The 18,875-nt window shown below is 43.5% G+C and overlaps 3 protein-coding genes across 3 annotated transcripts in view; 2 read left to right on the top strand and 1 right to left on the bottom strand.

The window, feature by feature from the left end:
* LOC309670951 (kelch-like protein 8) overlaps window positions 1-18,875 on the top strand; it is a gene marked incomplete at its 5' end in the record, with an annotated part of 421,963 nt that overhangs the window by 114,588 nt on the left and 288,500 nt on the right.
* LOC309670952 (kelch-like protein 8) lies at window positions 325-9,956 on the bottom strand (the record flags this gene model as incomplete). Its single annotated transcript, XM_082482092.1, has 6 exons — window positions 325-584; window positions 2,661-2,779; window positions 3,985-4,121; window positions 4,808-4,994; window positions 8,822-9,370; window positions 9,741-9,956. 6 exons carry the CDS (start codon window positions 9,954-9,956, stop codon window positions 389-391), a joined length of 1,404 nt encoding a protein of 467 aa, XP_082338218.1. The 3' UTR covers window positions 325-388.
* LOC309671217 (AF4/FMR2 family member 1-like) overlaps window positions 14,003-18,875 on the top strand; it is a gene marked incomplete at its 5' end in the record, with an annotated part of 38,361 nt that continues 33,488 nt past the window's right edge. The window contains one exon of the mRNA XM_082482422.1: window positions 14,003-14,017. Coding sequence (XP_082338548.1) covers window positions 14,003-14,017 — 15 coding nt within the window. The remainder of the gene's footprint in view (window positions 14,018-18,875) is intronic.

Raw genomic sequence — 18,875 nt, 5'->3', positions numbered from 1 at the left:
TTACACAATTAGGAAACGTTTAAGACTACATTCCCGAAAATAAGTTACATTAAATGGCACTCGAGTCCTTCAGAAAATGCGTAGCAGGGCTGTTGGGTAAGGCTCAGCAGTACTAACTGCTGCTCTCTCTCCTCACCCCATGCCTGGTTTACAGTTCAATAATGAGTCCCTGTACCAGTTGCCTCAAATGATTCTGAAATTACAGCTTCTCAAAAATCGGCAGTTCAGTTTGATCTGAGTATTATCCTAAATATCCTCATCTTTTGCACAGCTCAGTAGGATTTTGATGACCAGAGGTGCTAAGACCTACCAGCTGCATTTTGTTCAAAATCCTGTGTTCTGCCTTGTAAAAGCAGATGGGAAAAGCAGTTCAGTTCCTCAGATGGCCTCAACTTGGGAGGAAACAGTCACTTACCACAAGGGCTACGGAGCCAACTCCTCCCCTGGGAGCGTTCATTGGGGCGACTGCACTCCATCGATCAGAATCAATGTCATATCTTTCCACATCGCTGAAGCAAGTGTTGTCATCTAAACCTCCTATTGCGTAAATGGGGCCACCAAGGGAGGCAAGAGCAATTCCTCTCCTAACAAAACCACAGGATCAACACCTCAGTGCAAGTCCTTAAGGAAAAGGAATGGGAAAGACACATCAAGTGCAATGTTACCTGACTGGTACCTGTTTCAAACTATGGGGGAAAAAGTAATGAAAATGTTAAAAGTGAAGTTTATAATAAATAATGACCAGTAACTGCGGCTGGCCCTCTGTACACCTGCATCAGTCTTGCAGCTTTATCCTGAAAGTCTTTCGTATGTTTGCATCCTCCCGTGAGAGGGGCTCTAGAGTTTTATCTTGACTTCACCTCAGCTTTCCCAGGCACCTCTACGTTATTGTGTGATCCATGAACAGGACTGTTGCAGCTAGAATATTTCTAGACTGCAAAAAGACAAAGCTCCTGTTTAAAGAATAAAGGCAGGGGGACGCGGAATACTGTTTTGACTGAATGTCACCCAAGACCCAAGTCTTCTAATTACACGCTTAGATATATGAGGTTAGCTTAGCTATGTGATTTCTTGGTACTGAATTTTACGCCTCCTATTTTGTTTTATTGAAGAACCACATTTTGTTTTATGGAGAACCAAAACCTGCTGGTTTTAACTTTGCTGGTATAGCTGCTGCTACAATCTGGGAATGATTTTTTTGGGGGGTGATATTAATACATATTAAAAGCAAGCCTGCGCTGGATATTAGATGAGTGAACTCTAGAAAGATTTAGTTACAATTTCTTCCATTCTCTTCTTTTTTATTAAGTCTGTGTTAAAATAGTTGTCAGATTTTTTTCTACTGAATCTACAATTATGAGAATACAATCAGTATTACAAAATGCAAAGTATGGTCTAGACTCATTAGAAGCATTAAGTTTCTGCTTTAGGTACCAAGACAGGTGATTCACCATTTCACTGAGAACATTCTTGCCTCATTACACAGAGGGCAGGTGCGAAGATACCAAGGCAGGAGCAAGGGATGCACAGTCTTTCTACAGAACACACACTGGGGAGATACCCTGACCTTATCTTGCATTGCCTCACCAGGTAACATAGATGGCATCAATGGTGGCAGTTTTTTCTCAACTAAGTATTCGGACACCATGTCCATGAATGGGAGGAATGGAGCGTAGCCAAGGCACAGCAGCCCTTCCATTTACCAAGGTACTGAGTAAGAAATGTCACAGAAATCTAGGGCTGATGTTTGCAGAGAATATGCCCTGTGGTGGTGGCAGTAGGGAGGAGTAAGAAGCTCCTTCTGGGAGTCTGGGTCTTTTACTTTGATTATGTCACAGCTACAAATAGCTTGAGGACTTAGCCGTGTTCAGTAGTTCACTCCTGCTTGTACATGATGCTTTTAGAAACAACAAATAACAAAACAGAATGTAGAATTCAAGAGGTTGATTTAAATGACAGCGGAAACAAAAAATTACCCATCTGTGACTCCTTAAAAGAATCCTAAATGTCAAAAGGCAAGAAAAAGCCTCAATCTGACTTTAAGTGTTTTAGTGCGTCTGGCCTTTTGTGGCAAAAACATAGGCAGCATGAAGGTTTCCTGGGCATGAAGAATTTCACTGTGCGTGTTCACTGGCAGTCATCTTGCTCATTCTTAAAAAGCGCAAAAAACCCACAGAAGTCTATCAGTTTCAAGTTCTTTATCGGGCATAGCAGAAATGCCCTAGATACGGGAATGTAAGCACAGCTGGAGTAGAAGAGCTCTCTGCTCCAGAAGCCAGGCCCCCAAGAAAGAAAAGAATAGTGACAAAAGAAAGCCAAAGTGTAAACGTAACCAATGTTACCAGCCAGGGCCTCTCCCTAGAGAGAGAGAGATATTATGCAGTTTTGCACTGAAATAGTATGTTACACACAACGTTGTGTTTCTGAAAATATGTGATGTATGCAAGTATGTGATGCAAATTTGTATTTGCTTTACAGCTAGTAAATAAAGGTGTTTGATAGCATAAAGCCCCAAAACAGGAAAAAAAAAAAAAAAACAACCCAAAACTAAAAATAGCACAGTTTGGAAACCCAAATAAAGACAGGACAGACATGGTGTTTTTCAGCGTCAGCAAGAAATTATTTATCGCAGACTAGGACTTAAAATTTGGATCACGTACCTCTTTGTGTTCATTGATGCCTTCATCATCCACTTGTTTGTGAGAGGATCAAATACTTCCATGCTTCCTAAGTGTTCGTTTCCATCATGTCCACCTACTGCGTAGACTTTACCCGAAACACATATGCATCTTTTGATACAGAGATTGCTTGGCAACACTTCAGTTTTCATTTATGCAATATCCCTGCCTATGTGGAGACAACAAGCTCAAATAAAGGTTAAAGTCTTCAAATGTTTTCAATATCAAGATTTTAGTAAGTACAGACTTTATATTTTTATATGCTGTACTCAACCAGAGATCTGTTTCTAACTTGGACTTTTATACAAAGCTTGAGATATGTAGACAAAAAAATCTTCCCATCACTTGAGTACTGCAGGTCAGATCAGTTTTGGACATTTCTATCAGTCTCTCCAGATTTACGGGGGCGGGGGGTGGGGGGTGGGGAAATCTCTGTTCTGCTGCAGCAACACAGGAGCTACCGTTTACAAGGAGAAGTTGCATCATGGGTGCTAAGCTGCTCTGGACTGCACGGACCTGGTTTCAGAAGATGGAGACCCAAAAATAAAGGTAGGTCTGTTCTTGGAAGATTTACGGTCTTAGTGACTTGCCTGTATGGAGTTAAGTGTGAAGGGAGCTAGTATGAGTACTAGCAAATTCTCGGTGACTCTGCTGTGTAAGGCTATTTTTTTGTAAATGGGTTAAAAAAAAATTAAATCGCCTGTTAAGAGAAGAGGCTATGTACCGTTCATAGAATCATAGAATAGTTGGGGTTGGAAGGGACCTTTAAAAGGTCATCTAGTCCACCCCCCCTGCAATGAGCAGGGACATCTTCAACTAGACCAGGTTGCTCAGAGCCCTGTCCAACCTGACCCTGAGCGTTTCCAGGGATGGGGCATCTACAACCTCTCTGGGCAACCTGTTCCACCACCCTCATTGTAAAAAATGTCTCCTTATATCTGGTCTAAATCTTCCCTCTTTTAGTTTAAAACCATTACCCCTTGGCCTATTGCAACAGCCCCTATTAAAAAGTCTGTCCCCATCTTTCTTACAAGCTCCCTTTAAGTATTAAAAAGCTACAGTAAGGTGTCCCCAGAGCCTCTTGCAGGCTGAACCACCCCAACTCCCAGTTCACAGTAATATCTTTTCAGTAAGCATGCTCTCAGATTGTTTCAGAATCACAAACCCCTTCGTGGGGAAGAAGCCTTACTAAATTGAAGAATATCCAACAGGTAAGCCATTGGAAGACAGATTTATTTATTAAAAGTACCGATTCCACCAAAAGGAGCAAACAAGTGCCTTTAGAATAGCATTACTGACCTCCCACAGAGATCACACCCACGTGCCTTCTCCTGCTGTTCATTTCAGGGCCGAAGAACCAGTTGTTCTTACTGATAGAGTAACATTCAATGCTGCGAAATGGGTCACCAGATCCACCTCTACCACCGACACAAAACAACACACCTGAAGAAGACAAAACAGGTTTCCAGAAAAATAGCAGGAAGATGGGGGATAAAGTTGTACAGCAGAGTGAACTGAAACTTATGTAGTTCGGGAGAAGTCATATTTCACTTCAGGGGGCACAGTCATTGCCCTGCGTAACTGGGTGCTGGATTTTGCCTTTGCTTGGCATGCTGTTATGGCAATTAACTATCTATGCTGATGCAAAACCAATGCATATTTTAAATATGCTTTTTGTGATTTTTTGCTCAGGGAGATCAACATTGTTAAATATAAAAATGTAAAAATTCGGATTTGCAGTCTAATATTCATCACTCACTTTTGGTGTAGGTTAGCCAAAGAGTTTAAAAGTTAGCTCAACCTTCTCGTGCCAAAAGATAAGTGTCCACTGTTGTCGGTATAGCTGTGAGCATGCTGCCTGGTCACAAGATACTTAACAGCTCTAGCTTTAATACAGATAGAGCCAATCAGGATAAATAAATAATGCTTTAAAGAAAGCAAATGACAGCTAAAGTTCTGCTAGGACAATGCAGCACACTAGCTAATTACCAGAGAGGTACACAACGGCTTTCCCAGTTTTGCATTAAGTCATTAACAACCATTTCTACCAAGCTACCTAACCCTGCACAGACGCACCGCCTTTTCTCCACACCACTCCCTATGGGATAATCAGACACACATTTAATTACCAGCAGTCTGCTTCCTTGGTGTTGTGCGAATGGAGTACTCAAAGTCTGGCACTGCCCTGCTGCTCAGGTGAAGGTGGTAGTTTCTTGCTTCATCCAGCAAATCCCTACATTTTAGATTCTGCTTGACAATCTCTTCCTTTGCCACAACACCCATAAGGAAACAAATGGGCAAGAGAGGCAGCCGTACCTGACAGAAATGAACACAGTTGGAGTAACTGGCTGAACTGACTGAGTCTCACCATTTACAGTGACGCAAGCATAACAGATGGCAGCTTCTGAGCCAGCTGCCAGCCCCACGCTCTTCACTAAAAAGGGAGGCGTTCATACTTTTTTTCCAGAATAACAGCGATATGAACAGTTCTTTTTAGTGACAAACGTTTGCTACAACCCTTTGCATTTAAGCAGCGGTGGAGAACTGCCCCTTGGCCCAGGCTGAGCGGAGGAAGAAGTGCCGCTGCCTGTACTGCAACTGCACCTGCCTGATGTGATGCAGGCAGCATCCGTGACTGTACCAGGATAGCCCGTGTCAGGTTAGTCTGCTGAGGGGGTGAATTTTCAGCTCATTGCTATGCCAGTATAAGAGGGCTTTTGCTAGAATGGCTGATTTTCTTTGGGTGGCAAGTCAAAGAGGAAACACTATCAGCATGAACTAAGTGTCTGTCTATTAAGGAGGTATTGATAGTGCAGTAACACCTTTCTCTAGTGTGGACTTGACAGACTACAGGATTAAAAAAACCCCAACGTTGAGAGCTAATTGTTTCCTTCCCCAAATCCTTCCTGTGGTTCCCTAGCAGAGAGCTGGTGAGCAGGCTGAGGAAAGAAAGGCTCCTTCTGGGTAAGGCTATAGGTGGTCACTGCCCAGAGCAATCCCCAGCGACAGGGCACATCTGAAATAAGGTCAGCCTCTCCAAGGCTGCCTTGAAATGTCTTCCTCCCCACAGTCACTTATTTCAGCAAACCGTTCATTTGTCCTTTTGAGAGAAACAGTGAGGAATATGAAGTACAATCGGGTGCAAAGGTGGGACAGGTGTTAGCAGGGGGGACTGAAGCAAACCAGCATCTGACTTCCTAAGGTTTGGAATCGATGCTGTCAGGCGCCTCCCAGTTAGCTCAGCAGCAATTGTGAAGTCCAGTATCTCCAGTGCTTCTCAGAGCAGCAAAAGGGTGCTGTTACATGGCTGACAAATGTCCCTGCCTTGAAGTAAGCAAGTGTTTCTACCAGTTCTTCCTTACCCGCTTGCTTTCAGTCCCACTTCTTCCTTTACTTTGGCCTGTCTTGGTTTTGGCCGATTAAAAGCACAGCCATAGCCCTGCTCATAGACTCATGAGGCAAGTGATGCAGTAAGAGCACAAGGCTGACAAATTCAGAACCTCATGATGACAGCGCAACCCCTAAGGCTGGTTATGATGTGGATAATAACTATCGCGAAGCACAGGCATGTTTTCTGCTAGCAATAATGTCCAAATCACCTGATGGCTCCGTATACTCTGGCAAATAACCCATATTTACAGTGACGCAAGCATAACAGATGGCAGCTTCTGAGCCAGCTGCCAGCCCCACGCTCTTCACTAAAAAGGGAGGCGTTCATACTTTTTTTCCAGAATAACAGCGATATGAACAGTTCTTTTTAGTGACAAACGTTTGCTACAACCCTTTGCATTTAAGCAGCGGTGGAGAACTGCCCCTTGGCCCAGGCTGAGCGGAGGAAGAAGTGCCGCTGCCTGTACTGCAACTGCACCTGCCTGATGTGATGCAGGCAGCATCCGTGACTGTACCAGGATAGCCCGTGTCAGGTTAGTCTGCTGAGGGGGTGAATTTTCAGCTCATTGCTATGCCAGTATAAGAGGGCTTTTGCTAGAATGGCTGATTTTCTTTGGGTGGCAAGTCAAAGAGGAAACACTATCAGCATGAACTAAGTGTCTGTCTATTAAGGAGGTATTGATAGTGCAGTAACACCTTTCTCTAGTGTGGACTTGACAGACTACAGGATTAAAAAAACCCCAACGTTGAGAGCTAATTGTTTCCTTCCCCAAATCCTTCCTGTGGTTCCCTAGCAGAGAGCTGGTGAGCAGGCTGAGGAAAGAAAGGCTCCTTCTGGGTAAGGCTATAGGTGGTCACTGCCCAGAGCAATCCCCAGCGACAGGGCACATCTGAAATAAGGTCAGCCTCTCCAAGGCTGCCTTGAAATGTCTTCCTCCCCACAGTCACTTATTTCAGCAAACCGTTCATTTGTCCTTTTGAGAGAAACAGTGAGGAATATGAAGTACAATCGGGTGCAAAGGTGGGACAGGTGTTAGCAGGGGGGACTGAAGCAAACCAGCATCTGACTTCCTAAGGTTTGGAATCGATGCTGTCAGGCGCCTCCCAGTTAGCTCAGCAGCAATTGTGAAGTCCAGTATCTCCAGTGCTTCTCAGAGCAGCAAAAGGGTGCTGTTACATGGCTGACAAATGTCCCTGCCTTGAAGTAAGCAAGTGTTTCTACCAGTTCTTCCTTACCCGCTTGCTTTCAGTCCCACTTCTTCCTTTACTTTGGCCTGTCTTGGTTTTGGCCGATTAAAAGCACAGCCATAGCCCTGCTCATAGACTCATGAGGCAAGTGATGCAGTAAGAGCACAAGGCTGACAAATTCAGAACCTCATGATGACAGCGCAACCCCTAAGGCTGGTTATGATGTGGATAATAACTATCGCGAAGCACAGGCATGTTTTCTGCTAGCAATAATGTCCAAATCACCTGATGGCTCCGTATACTCTGGCAAATAACCCATATTTACAGGAAGGGGTTTACTTTTTCATTGTTTCATTCTAGACTGGTTACCATGAATAAAACAAAGATGTTAATCTCATCTACTTGTACACCTGGGTAATAATGAAGGTTTTTTTAAATCTCAAATTATATTGCCTATAAATTTAATTATAGTGTACTAAAGAAGGAATTTTTCTACCAAAACCATCATGCTAGTCTAGATGAAACTGAAAGTTTTGGGAAGACAGTTAATAAACAGTTGTGATCTTTTACCAGGAAAGGTGAAAAATGATGCATGAAGACAATGACAGCAGTGTTCTAGTGGACCTCTCTTTACTCACATGATGCCAATATTAGCACTTCTGCTGAATGCAAAACATTCAAGCTGGAGTTCAGTGACAACTGAAATGGCACAGTTGATCCTACCTGCTAAGATTCACAGGGCATTTTGCAGTGCACAGCATGTACCACCCTCCTCCCCAGCACAGGTTCTCTATACCTGTCTCAAATACTGTATTTTAAATTCCCATAATCAACGCATACGGAGCTTGAATAACTGACGTACCTAACGCTTTGACAGGAGGAGGTCCGATGGGTGTTTAAATAAGTTCAGCTAAGTGACCTTTTGATACCCGTATGTGTTTCTTTCAGAAGCAGTGGACTCTCATCAAGTCTAGATCATTAAACTGCTAACTCCTACAGGTAACCAGCAGTGCTAGCCTAGTGAGCATTAAATGGTCTAGCATATGTTTCCTAGCCTGCTTATAGGGCTAACATGTCTTGGTCTTTTGTTAATTAAGTATAGGAACATTCTAGAAGTAGCACAACTTGATATGACACATCCCCGTTACAGTTTTACTCTCCTAGACACGTAAAAAGCTCCTCAACAGCTTTGCTCTCTTTTCTTGAGTACAAACACTTACCAGCAAGGGAAGTGAGTGTTTCAGGCTGTAGTAGTATCAAACCAAGTGAAGTGATGGCTTTATGTACTCTACTATGTGTAAATCTAAGAATTTTCTGCTCTAACACAGATGCAGCTTTTTGTTGGCTCCCCAGCCACGAGCATGTAGTGAGTACTCATCTCACAAGAGAAACTGAAGAATATGACTTCTTCCTGATATTCTACTGTTAACTCACAACTGCGAATACCAGAGGAGGTGCCAACTGCCGAGAACAATTTTCATCATGAGATCTACCCAAGGACAAACAGTTGATTAGACAACAAAACCAGTGACAAGACAGGCACACGGCGCCTCAGCCTGCCCTACCTGTGCAAGTATTTCATCCAGCCACGTCGCATGATGCTGTGGATTGGCTAGCAGCCACTTGATAGCAGCGTTGTAAACTTGCTTTTCGTTTTCAATATTCAGGTCACTGGAGGACAGGAGTTTATGGAGGTGCTGTGGTGACACACTCACAAAGTCTTCGCACTCCACCACTTCTGTAAAGTGTTCGCAAGCATACTGATCAGCCATGTCCATCAAGTCAATGCGGTTGTGACTCTCCGCAAATGCCCTGACTGCCAGGCAGTTGGAGGGATGGAAGTGCAGCTTCATGTATTCACAGCACGCCTTTGCTACCAGTTCCACCTGAAGAATGCAAGCAGCGTACAAGAGAGGCTGGACGTTATCCACTGTCAGAGTAATCCGGGAGGAGTACACAAACTTCACCAGGTCTTCTATTGCATCACCATCAAAGTCCCTGATCTCGATCAATGTCTGCTTGGCTTCAGCCATTTCCGAAAGAAACATGGCTCTAAAGTAAGGTATAACACAAGCTAGCACCAGTTTGTGGCAGGAGATAAGCTTTGGACCAACCTGAAAAAAAAGAAGAAAATAACCCTCAGTCTTTCACTGGAATGTCAGTTTTGGCTACGATAGGACGGACAGTTAAGCCGAAATAAGAATCCTGAACTCAATATGCATTGAGCTACTGTATTTTGTTCAAGCAAAATAACTCCATCTGCCCTGTACTTCTGACATCAGATCAACGTATCCCAAGCAGGTCTGAGTTGTAACTTGGTCACCAGAGTACGGCAAAATACAAACACCTAGATAGAGATGCCTCAGATCCAACAGGTATTCTATGCTTTCCATACCCCTGCCCAAATTCATAGCCACCTCCAGCATACGTATTCATAGCTTAATCTTCAGGCTGTTAAATGCAATGGATGTGTGACAATATCTCCTTTAGTGTAACATCGCAGAGCTCTCCAGCTTCAAAGAACTGAAGGAGAGAGCTGTGAAAATCCTTCCAAGCCTCATTTGCTTCAAATACAAAGATGTCATCTTCACCGTCACTGTTGGAAGACCTAGGCTGCTGCTGCTGCTGCTGTTGCTGCCGCCTTTTTCCCTTTATCAGATGTTGTTTTGCCTGCTCTGGAACCATGGATTCTGAAGCCATTGGCTGTTTCTTCTTGCACTGTGTCCATCTTCAAAAATTCATGCCAAGACAAAATCCAGCCCATCAGGAGTCAAATCCTAAAATGCAGTTAAATTCTGTTCATGTTCCTGTTTGGAAAAAAAAAACAAAACCCAACACAAAAAATGATGAGACATTAGGTACTGGTAGTACCTAACAATTTGATTACATGTTATAAATACTACCTATAACCTTACTTGGGGAAGGTGGGAGGAGAAAGCAGGGAAAAAAGACCCACAGTCAAGAACCCTACGCAGGTACCTTTAGGAAAAGCCATTGTTTGTGAACTTGTTGCCCACGCTTCTTGAAAAAAAGACAAGAAAAAGAAAAGGCAAGGATGTATCCTCCAACATTCCTGATCTCACTGCTGTGGATGGCAGAGGAACAAAAGCGACACGGCCCACACACAACCGTGTTTCTTTGGTCCTTAAATAGCATCTCTCATCACTGCTGCCATAGACAAACTATTGATCTGACCCCGATGGGTATTTTGTACATACTTATTACTCAGCTTTCCTCGGTCTCTTAAAAAGCTAAAGCAATCCTTAAGCGTTTTATGCATTTATGCAAATGTAAGCAAAATATAAAAAGCTTCTACACAATTAGAGAACAAGAATTTACACTTACAGAAAAATCTTGGAATGAAAATTATTTCCTTTTATCTAGCAACCTTATTAATCCAACAGATTGATAATTAAAGCATGACAATGAGGAGCAAGTTTGCTCCTGCTTGCTAGCTTTTATTTTATACTGTTTACCCAGCTTAGCTGAAGATATTTAAGGTGTCTAAGTTTTATACAATTCGGACTAAAGGAGTTGTAGCCATACTAACATCATAGCTTTCCCAGGGCTGAAAGACAAATCAGGGATACCACAGACAATGGGGAGAAGGTTTTTTTCTGCTTCTGCCACTCGAGTATTTCACTCTTCCTGCTACTGTGAGCTTCAGTTAGGTTAAGTCCAGCTTTTTATTTGGAAAAAAAAAAAAACTTAAGCATTAGGGGAAGAGCAAATTTTTTTCCAGTTCAGTAGCATATTTTAAGTTTCAGCTCTGTGTGCCTAGAACTCATGAAAGCCACCTCAGTGAGATTTAGGCCATGCATCCACACGTTTTGTGGAAGATTATGAAGTCCACAAGAAAAAATGAAATACTGTTTGAAAGCATGGAGTTACTGGTCTAGCTTACAAGCAGGAGTTCTGTTAGATTTTGGCAAGGAAAGCAAATGGATTTGTAAGGTTTTAAGACAAAGTCTCTGGAGAGGGTATTTAGTAGCGTGTTCCTCTCTTACGCTGGCTACGAAACTTTGGTTTTCATGTTTTCTGGTTAATTTATTATGCATTCATTCTTCGTTTTATGCTAAGAGTTGATGATTGCTGTAGTTCAGTGATTTCTGCTCATGGACTCTGGTGTTGGAGGAAGTGGACTGGCTGAAGTAACAAAAAAATTATTCTACAATAAAAATGTAAGTCGCATGTCTAGGAGCAGACTTGACTTTCTTCTGGGATATTTGGAAAGCGTCCATGCTAAATTTAGAACTCCTCAGGCATCGGTACTGGAGAAAAAGCAGGAAGTCATACTCATTTCTGCTGTAGGTCACAGGGTTGTTGCCAGCTCCTCGTCCTGTGCAGTGACAAGGCTGTTGGCTGCACTGGGCCAGGCAGGTTAAAGTAATATCACACGTGCCTAGAATATTCACTGATGGTGCTGTAAGCAAGGTAAGTATTCTTCCTTCAAAAGATACCTAAGAGAAAGATCTTACTTATTCCAAAATCACAAACTAGTTCACAGATATTACGGATCACAGGATATTTACATAGTTTATAAGAAGGAATACCTTTTCCTGCTGAAAACTTAATTTCTACTATGCCAGATTTGACAAATTCCTATACTAAGATGCTTTTATAGTTAGCTAGGGGGAAAAATCTTGATATTTTGGTTCTCTTAACTTCAAATTAATCCTCAACTACTGGTATTCACCACCTTTGCTTTGTTTATCATTCCCTTTGAAGAAGTCACTATTATCATTGAGATATAAGCTTCCGAGACAACCTACTTAAGTTACAAAAGTGAACATAAAAAAGCAAGAGGAAAAATGAGAGAGGTTGAAATGCTGTACAAGGGTTTTGAAAAGCACCACGTATTATTCATTCAGAGGTCAGATATAGCATCTTTAGCCTACACTTCCAGGGAACTCTTGCTTGTTTTGGTCCTTAACTGACAGTCTCACTTCACCGCTCCCTAGCTACTCACACTTAACGGTATTTTTACAGCCGAGTAGAAATGCTGCTTACAGATAGAACTGCCACTGACTACTAAATGATAGTTTGCAGCTCCCAAGTCGTAAGGTTTTCCACCTGGCATACATGCTACATTTATCCTTGTACTTTAAGTGCAACTGCACATACGCTTTCCAAAACTATTCTGTGTCTCAACGTGAAAGAGGCTGATGGTGTATGTTTTACCTATTCTGGGTATGCCATTGTAAACACCAACACAAAACCCACACAATAAGTCTTAAGATAAATCAGTGCTGTTGGGGTGACTTGTTGTGTGTGTTTTAAATCAACTGAGCAATAACACAAAATTCAAACATAACTGCTTTTAAGCAGTTTTTTCAAAACCAAGTCATCGTTTTCTTTTGTTTCTAATCTTTTAGCTACAAGCAATTAAAAAAACCCCGATCTGTAGTTCAGAGTACTGAGGCAAAAACAGTGCCTGGAACTAGTTTCGTGCATGCATGGAGTGTCATGACACAATCTTGCCCATTTGTGTGCTTTCTAGGGAAAATGAAACTTGCTGGTAGCAAAACATACTTTGATTGCATTGGAGGTTTTCTTTGTGTCTTTTTGAAAATCTAAAATACCCCATTCATAAAGTTTTAAAAATTATTATTTTCAAGTTATGCAAGTATCAGGTGCAGTATAAGAGTCACTTCAGATTTGCTGGAATCTGTAGGAATTCATCAATTAATCTCTCTGAAGTAACTTCCTCAACTGCATTTTCCCAGAAGGAAGATGAGTATAGCAGTGCTGCCTGAAATGACTCTGAATTGTGTGTCCTTCCCCACTTCATTATCTGGGCAATGCACTTGCATTATCAGAGGTTTCCAAAGTGTTGTACCTACAGTAGATGTTAAATGGAAGCACACAACTTCTTTGTCAAAAAAACCCTGAATCAAAATAAAACAGCTCCCCCCCAAAAAAACTCAAAATATATGGTACATCTTTTTTTCTTTTTTTATTTAAGCTTCCGCAGGTAGAGATTTCTTCTTGGCTGAGGTCATTAGTAGTGAGGAAAAAGGAAGTGGGTGATTTTTTTTTGTGCAACTAGCAAGGTGGGGAGAGGGTGGATGTGGGATTTAGGTCATGCTGGTCTGAGCTGTTACGTTGAAGTTACATTGAACAAAAAGGTTTGAGTGAAGTCCTTTTCAGACAACTTCAGTTGTACCTAAGAGTACTTCAGGCATATTGCCTTGTAGCACTGTCTTAACTTTGAGATGATAGGTCTTTGCAAAAACATTACTTGGCCTTCATGATCCAGTTGTGCGGGTTGGTGAACTGGAAAAACATATCTATTGCAAAAATTATAAAAAGGAGAGAATGTGGCAGCGTCTCACCGTTTTAAGAGCATGTTGCTTGTTCTTTAGTGACTGAGAGGCTTAGAAGTCTTAATAAGAGTAGTCTCTGCGTTTTTCTGTAGTCAAAATTTATTTAATGGCTTTGACTTTGTTTATCTAGCTTTTTGGCCCAAAAACCTTAAAACCAAAGTTATCCTTGACATTGTGAAACATCTGTTATGCCAATTAAGTCGTGAATCCTCATCAAAAAGATACCTGAAAAAAGTCTTTATGACCTTTTTAAACCCCTTCTCTTTGCTTTTTAAGCTTGCAAGTAAGGAAGTCATCTGTTAAATTAGCCTTGCAAAACTTATTATGGAAATTCATCAGTCCAGATTCTGCTCCCATCATATGTTATTGTTTGAGAATAATTTTCAATTTGCCCCTTAAATTATTGGTCATGTAACGGGCATGAACCATGTTAAGGTCTGTGTCTAGCTGTTCCCTCGGATTTTTCTGGATAAGCGCTGCAAATTACAAAGGCGGCAGTTTCTTCAGCCTGCTGTCTTAAAGTAGTTTTCTGTCTTTCTGAACGAGATTTCTTTCCAAGTTACATCCATTTATTTAGCCTCTCCAGAGTCTGCGGGCCTGCATCAGTGGAGGAACTGGGCTGGAGTCTTAGGTCAGATGTGAGTACCTGCTTGCAGCTGGACATGTGCGGCTGGCTCTGGTGGTGCTTCTGCTAGAGGAGATGGTAAATGGAGAAGCATGCTGCCCTGCAGACCTGTTATCGAAGCGCAGCATCAGTTTGGGTAGGAATGTTGGCATTAAAAAGCAAAACGAAAACAAAAACCCAGGGACTCAACGGTTCTGGATGTCCCGTGATTGCGCTTGGCCTTGGCCGTCAAAACGTTTTGTGAGTGGCACTTGGAGGCATCTGCATCATTCCCAAACCGACAGTGAGTATGAAGGTGGCATGAGGAAATCCTAGCTGGAGATTGTGCAGATGTCAGTGTCAGCCAGCAAATATGCACAGGGCTTAAATCGAGTTGTCTGTGGGGAGTACGATGTACTGTTCCCTGTAAAGGCTGTCAAACTGCTAGCGGGGATAGACAGCAACATGTAATATTTGATCTTCTATGCCCACAGTCCTCAGTGGAGCTGATCTCGTTTCAGTATTTCTTTGGCTTTATGGCTTTTTAACTCTTCTTCTTTGACCAACGTTGTATTTCTCCTTAAACTCTTCTCTTCAAAGTGGCAAGGACAGCCCTTGCTGCTGGGTGGCAGTTGTGGTTTAATGGTAGTTTACAGGCTGAAATACAGCTGACATGTGACTTATAGGGGCAAAAAAAAAAAAAAAAAAAGGAGGAGGGGGGCAAAACATTACTCAGGGTGCAGAAAAGCCCAACTCCTTCAGGCGCTGGACGGTTAGCTTTGTAAGAGTCACTGCAGCTGGGACAGAGTGAAAGGGTGCACGCCCGTCCTCTCCAGGGCCAGCGGGTTTGGGGCACAAGGACTGATGGGCTGCAGTGGCAACTTACGGTAGAAATGACAGTTGCACACCTACCCAAGAGACAGGAGGGCTCCCTGGTGCAGTCAAATGGCCCTGACCAGTTTTGTTGTGGTTTTGGCACTGAAAAGAAATTTTCTGTGCGTGTCCTGAACAGTCTGTGATTTTAATCTCTCGAGCAAACGTTTCACCGTGTATTTGATATGGGTGTTGCAAGTCCATTTGTGGGCAGCAGTTTTGTTTGCCTGTTGCACACTTTCCTGCTGGTGAAAGCGTCATTCAGTTTTTCAGTCTTAGGGTGCCGCAGGATGGCAGAACAGAGACTAAAGATGCCTGAAAACCTGTCCTCTTCAGGGAGAGACTCTAGTAGGGGCATGGGCTTCCTAGCGTGTCCTAACTCAGTGGCTGTGGGAATAAACTGCTGGGCAAAGCTGAAAGCAATCCTGACAAAAGTAAACCTTATGTTCTGTACCTCCAGAGCTGCACGTATTTTGGGGATACTTGTGTCCTTTAAAAACAATAGAGGTCCTTGTGCTGCCGCTGCAGACTTCTGCAGTACTTGTGCAGTCGTGCGTTTGCTTTCCTTTAAATTTTGTGCTGCGAAGAAGAAAGTGGTTTCTGCTAAGCCACCGGACCTGTGAAGAACAGCAGACAGTCACTGAACAGTGCCCTTCGGGCTTATGATAAATCCTCCTGGCAATTGCACTATGAATACTCATTGTATGTAAACCTGTATCAATTTCAAAGCCTCTTCAGGCTTATCTGAAAGAACTTCAGGAAGGGCTGTGAGTTGTTTGGCAAGGATAAGAGAGGTCCAAACTGGCTGTTGCAGATATTCTCTGATTCGCAAGTTAATTGAATTCCACTTTTGTCATCAGTTATCACTTTATAAAACTCAAGTTTCTGGAATGGGAGAAGCAAACGGATTTTGATTTGTTGCAATTGATCCATTGTAGAGAGAGGTTTTTGAATACTTTGTCCAGGTGGGATCTTGATTCGTTATGTTTTGTGGGAAGGTTTTTTACTGTGGTGCTCTCATGGGATATCGCAGCAGCTTTCTGCAGTAATCTGCTGGTTGAACGCTGCTTTTCTGTGCCTGCTGTTCACCACTTATTAAATTAAGAAGTAAATTAGGTGTTTGAGCTATCAAGTTAAGCTTGCTGGGAAGAAAAAGGGGAAAAGAGAGATTGCGTTTTGGCACTGTGAGTTCTGAAGCTTCCCGATCTCTTGCTGTGTGGTAGAAGTTCCCTGCTGTTTGCTCTCCCTTTCCCCTCCTCCTGCCTGCTGTGGGGGGCTTCTGCAAGCAAGATCCCAGCCCCTTGCCTTCATTCGTGTGACTTATCTGGCCGTGCCTCAGCTTCTGTTTGTCTCGAGGTGAGTAAGGTCAGATGCAGCTATCCGTGCATGATTTTCTGAAGAGAAGTCAAATCTTTGTCAAATGAGCGCTGCCTCAATGAGAGCCTTTTGTAGACATAGACAAATGAGGTTGCAGGGAAAAGAGAAGATTCCTCACCTGCTCTCGTCCCTCCAATGCAAATAGTGCAGCATATGGGAAACAGATGAGTGACCTTTCTGTGAGAGTGTGAAGGATGACACTTTTTGACTTGATTGAAGTGTTTGCTTGCTCTGCTGTTTACCTTGATCTGGGGAAGATCCCTCTGATGGGGCACTGTAGCTCGCTACCCTCTTCCTTTAACACAAGGATCGTCTCAGTGGCCTTTCCCTTTTCAGCGGTTATGCTGATTGCTGAACATTTCCATTGAATCTCTTGTTTATAGGCAAGAAGCTGGTCTTGGATGCACTTTGCTCATTTTAACTACTCAGCCCTTTGGTTATTTTTCATTCCGATTTCCTTTGATAGGAATGGTTGGGAAAGGATGTGTAAACGACATGTGCTTTCAAAACACATGCGTTGCTAGTAGATAAGCCGATCCATCGAAGTGAAGTGGTGTTCCCTGTGGCCAGGTGGCGAGTCAGTGCGTGGAAACAGTGCAGGTCCTGCTGCAGAGCATCCCCAGCACCTAATTCTGCCAGGGGCATGGGAAGGAGGGCCCTGCTGCTGCGTCCTCTCCCACCAGGCACAGCCTGGGCATGGGGCAGGTGGGTTCTGTCAGGGGGCATCGCCGCTCGCCCTGGCTGTGCAGTTACTCTCGTCCCCACGTGCCTGAGGAGCAGGAGGCGTTCACTGTGCTTGTCCCAGCCCCTGCGCCTTGCCCAGCGGTACCCACACTGCTGATGCGTGGTGTCGCACGTGTGCAGGAGGGTGTCCTGCCAGGAGCCGCTCAGTGGTTTTGCTGATACATTAAAAGCAGATTTATGTGTTTGCACAGGCTGCAATGTCTGCTGTTTGTTATATAACTGGCAAATACCAGCATTGCCTTCGTTTTGTGCTCTTCCCCAGAGCTTTGTTGTGCCTGGGCTCGGGAGCCTGGTTGAAGGCAGCTGTGGGCGCTGCTACGGCTGTTGCCTGGTTCCCTTCAGGTGGCACTGCTGGAGTGCCAGGGCACCAGCAAAGAGATGGCCTCCTTTCAGAGGTCCTCATCACACTTGCGCTCGGGAGTCCTGGCCCATGCCAGGTGGGCACGTATGTGGTGGTCACTGCCTGGGCTCCAGTGAAACGGGTGGGGGAAGCACAGGGGCAGTCCCTTGATCGAGGTCATCTGCAGACTTTTCCAGAAATCACCATGTTGTTCCTACTCAGCAGTACGTTCAAGGTTTTGTTCTGAACTGCGCAAGTTACAATTGTATGCTTTTCTATTTTTTAATATCAGTTGATGTTCCCACGAGCCCAAGAGCTGGCATTCAAGGGTCTGGTGTGTGATTCCTCCACTTAAAACCACCTCTGCTTTGCCCTCTCCAAGCTTAGGGCTTTGTACTGGCTTCTTTTTCTGCTGAAAGCACATGAGTTCGTAGAAGAACGTGAGCCACGAAACAAGAGGAATCCTGCCAGCTGAACGAGCACCACTGTTGAATGAGCTGTTTCACTTTCCTTCTTTCTAATCTTTCTTAGAATGTATCTTCTACTAAAGACTTGAAAAGAACAGGCTTTGTAGAAGTGCATTATTAACTGGCCTTCTGATGGGGCCTTTAATTCTTACTAGGATTTTATTATTAATGGGCTTTCATGAAATTTATAGAACTGTTGGTAAGCCAGTGTTTAATGAGTGCATCTGTGTCTCATGTCAGTTGGTAAAAACAAAACAAACTCATGCTGCTTCCCTCTTTTTTTGTTGTAGCAAACCTTCCCCAGTGATGTCCACTCCATTGAAGAAATTTTGAAGGTAGGTGCTCTTAAATAATCAGTCTCTGTGGTTGCTTATATTTTGCATGCATTAAACTAGCGTGTGGGGAAAGAATGTCATTCTGTTTCTGTTCTGTCAGTGGATGTTGTAGTCACTAAAAGTGGTGTATTTTGGGATATGCCGTGGAGAAGTAAAGATAAAAGCTTCAGATACAGGTGGAGTTGGAAGACCAATAATGGTCTTCCTATCAGTATGTAAGTGTAATGCAGTGTGGTGCAGTTCAAGAGCAAGACTGACAAGTCACCTGAAACAGCCAGAGCTGCTCCTTTGTCGAGTCAGGGGGTTGCCATTATTGAGTGTGTTTCCTCCAAAGGGGCTGGACATGCTGCCTGCTGTCCATACTGCCAGCCCCAGCAGCATGGCCCTGAACAGGAGCACGCACCTGCATCCGTCCCACCTGCCTGCGCAGGGCACTGCTGCTGCACTGTTTCTTCTTCACTGTAATTATAGTCCATTCGTGCAAAGCTAAGGCAGCTCTGATGCAAAACCGTCTCCGTAACTTTGTGTTAGAGTCGGCTCTGTGAGCAGTGTG

Source organism: Vanellus vanellus (genome assembly GCF_965231255.1).
Source record: "Vanellus vanellus genome assembly, chromosome: 4".
In the NCBI taxonomy this organism is placed as follows: Eukaryota; Metazoa; Chordata; class Aves; order Charadriiformes; family Charadriidae; genus Vanellus; species Vanellus vanellus.
Note: the sequence above shows the minus strand (reverse complement) of the source record. Positions and strands in the feature narration are given on the sequence as shown.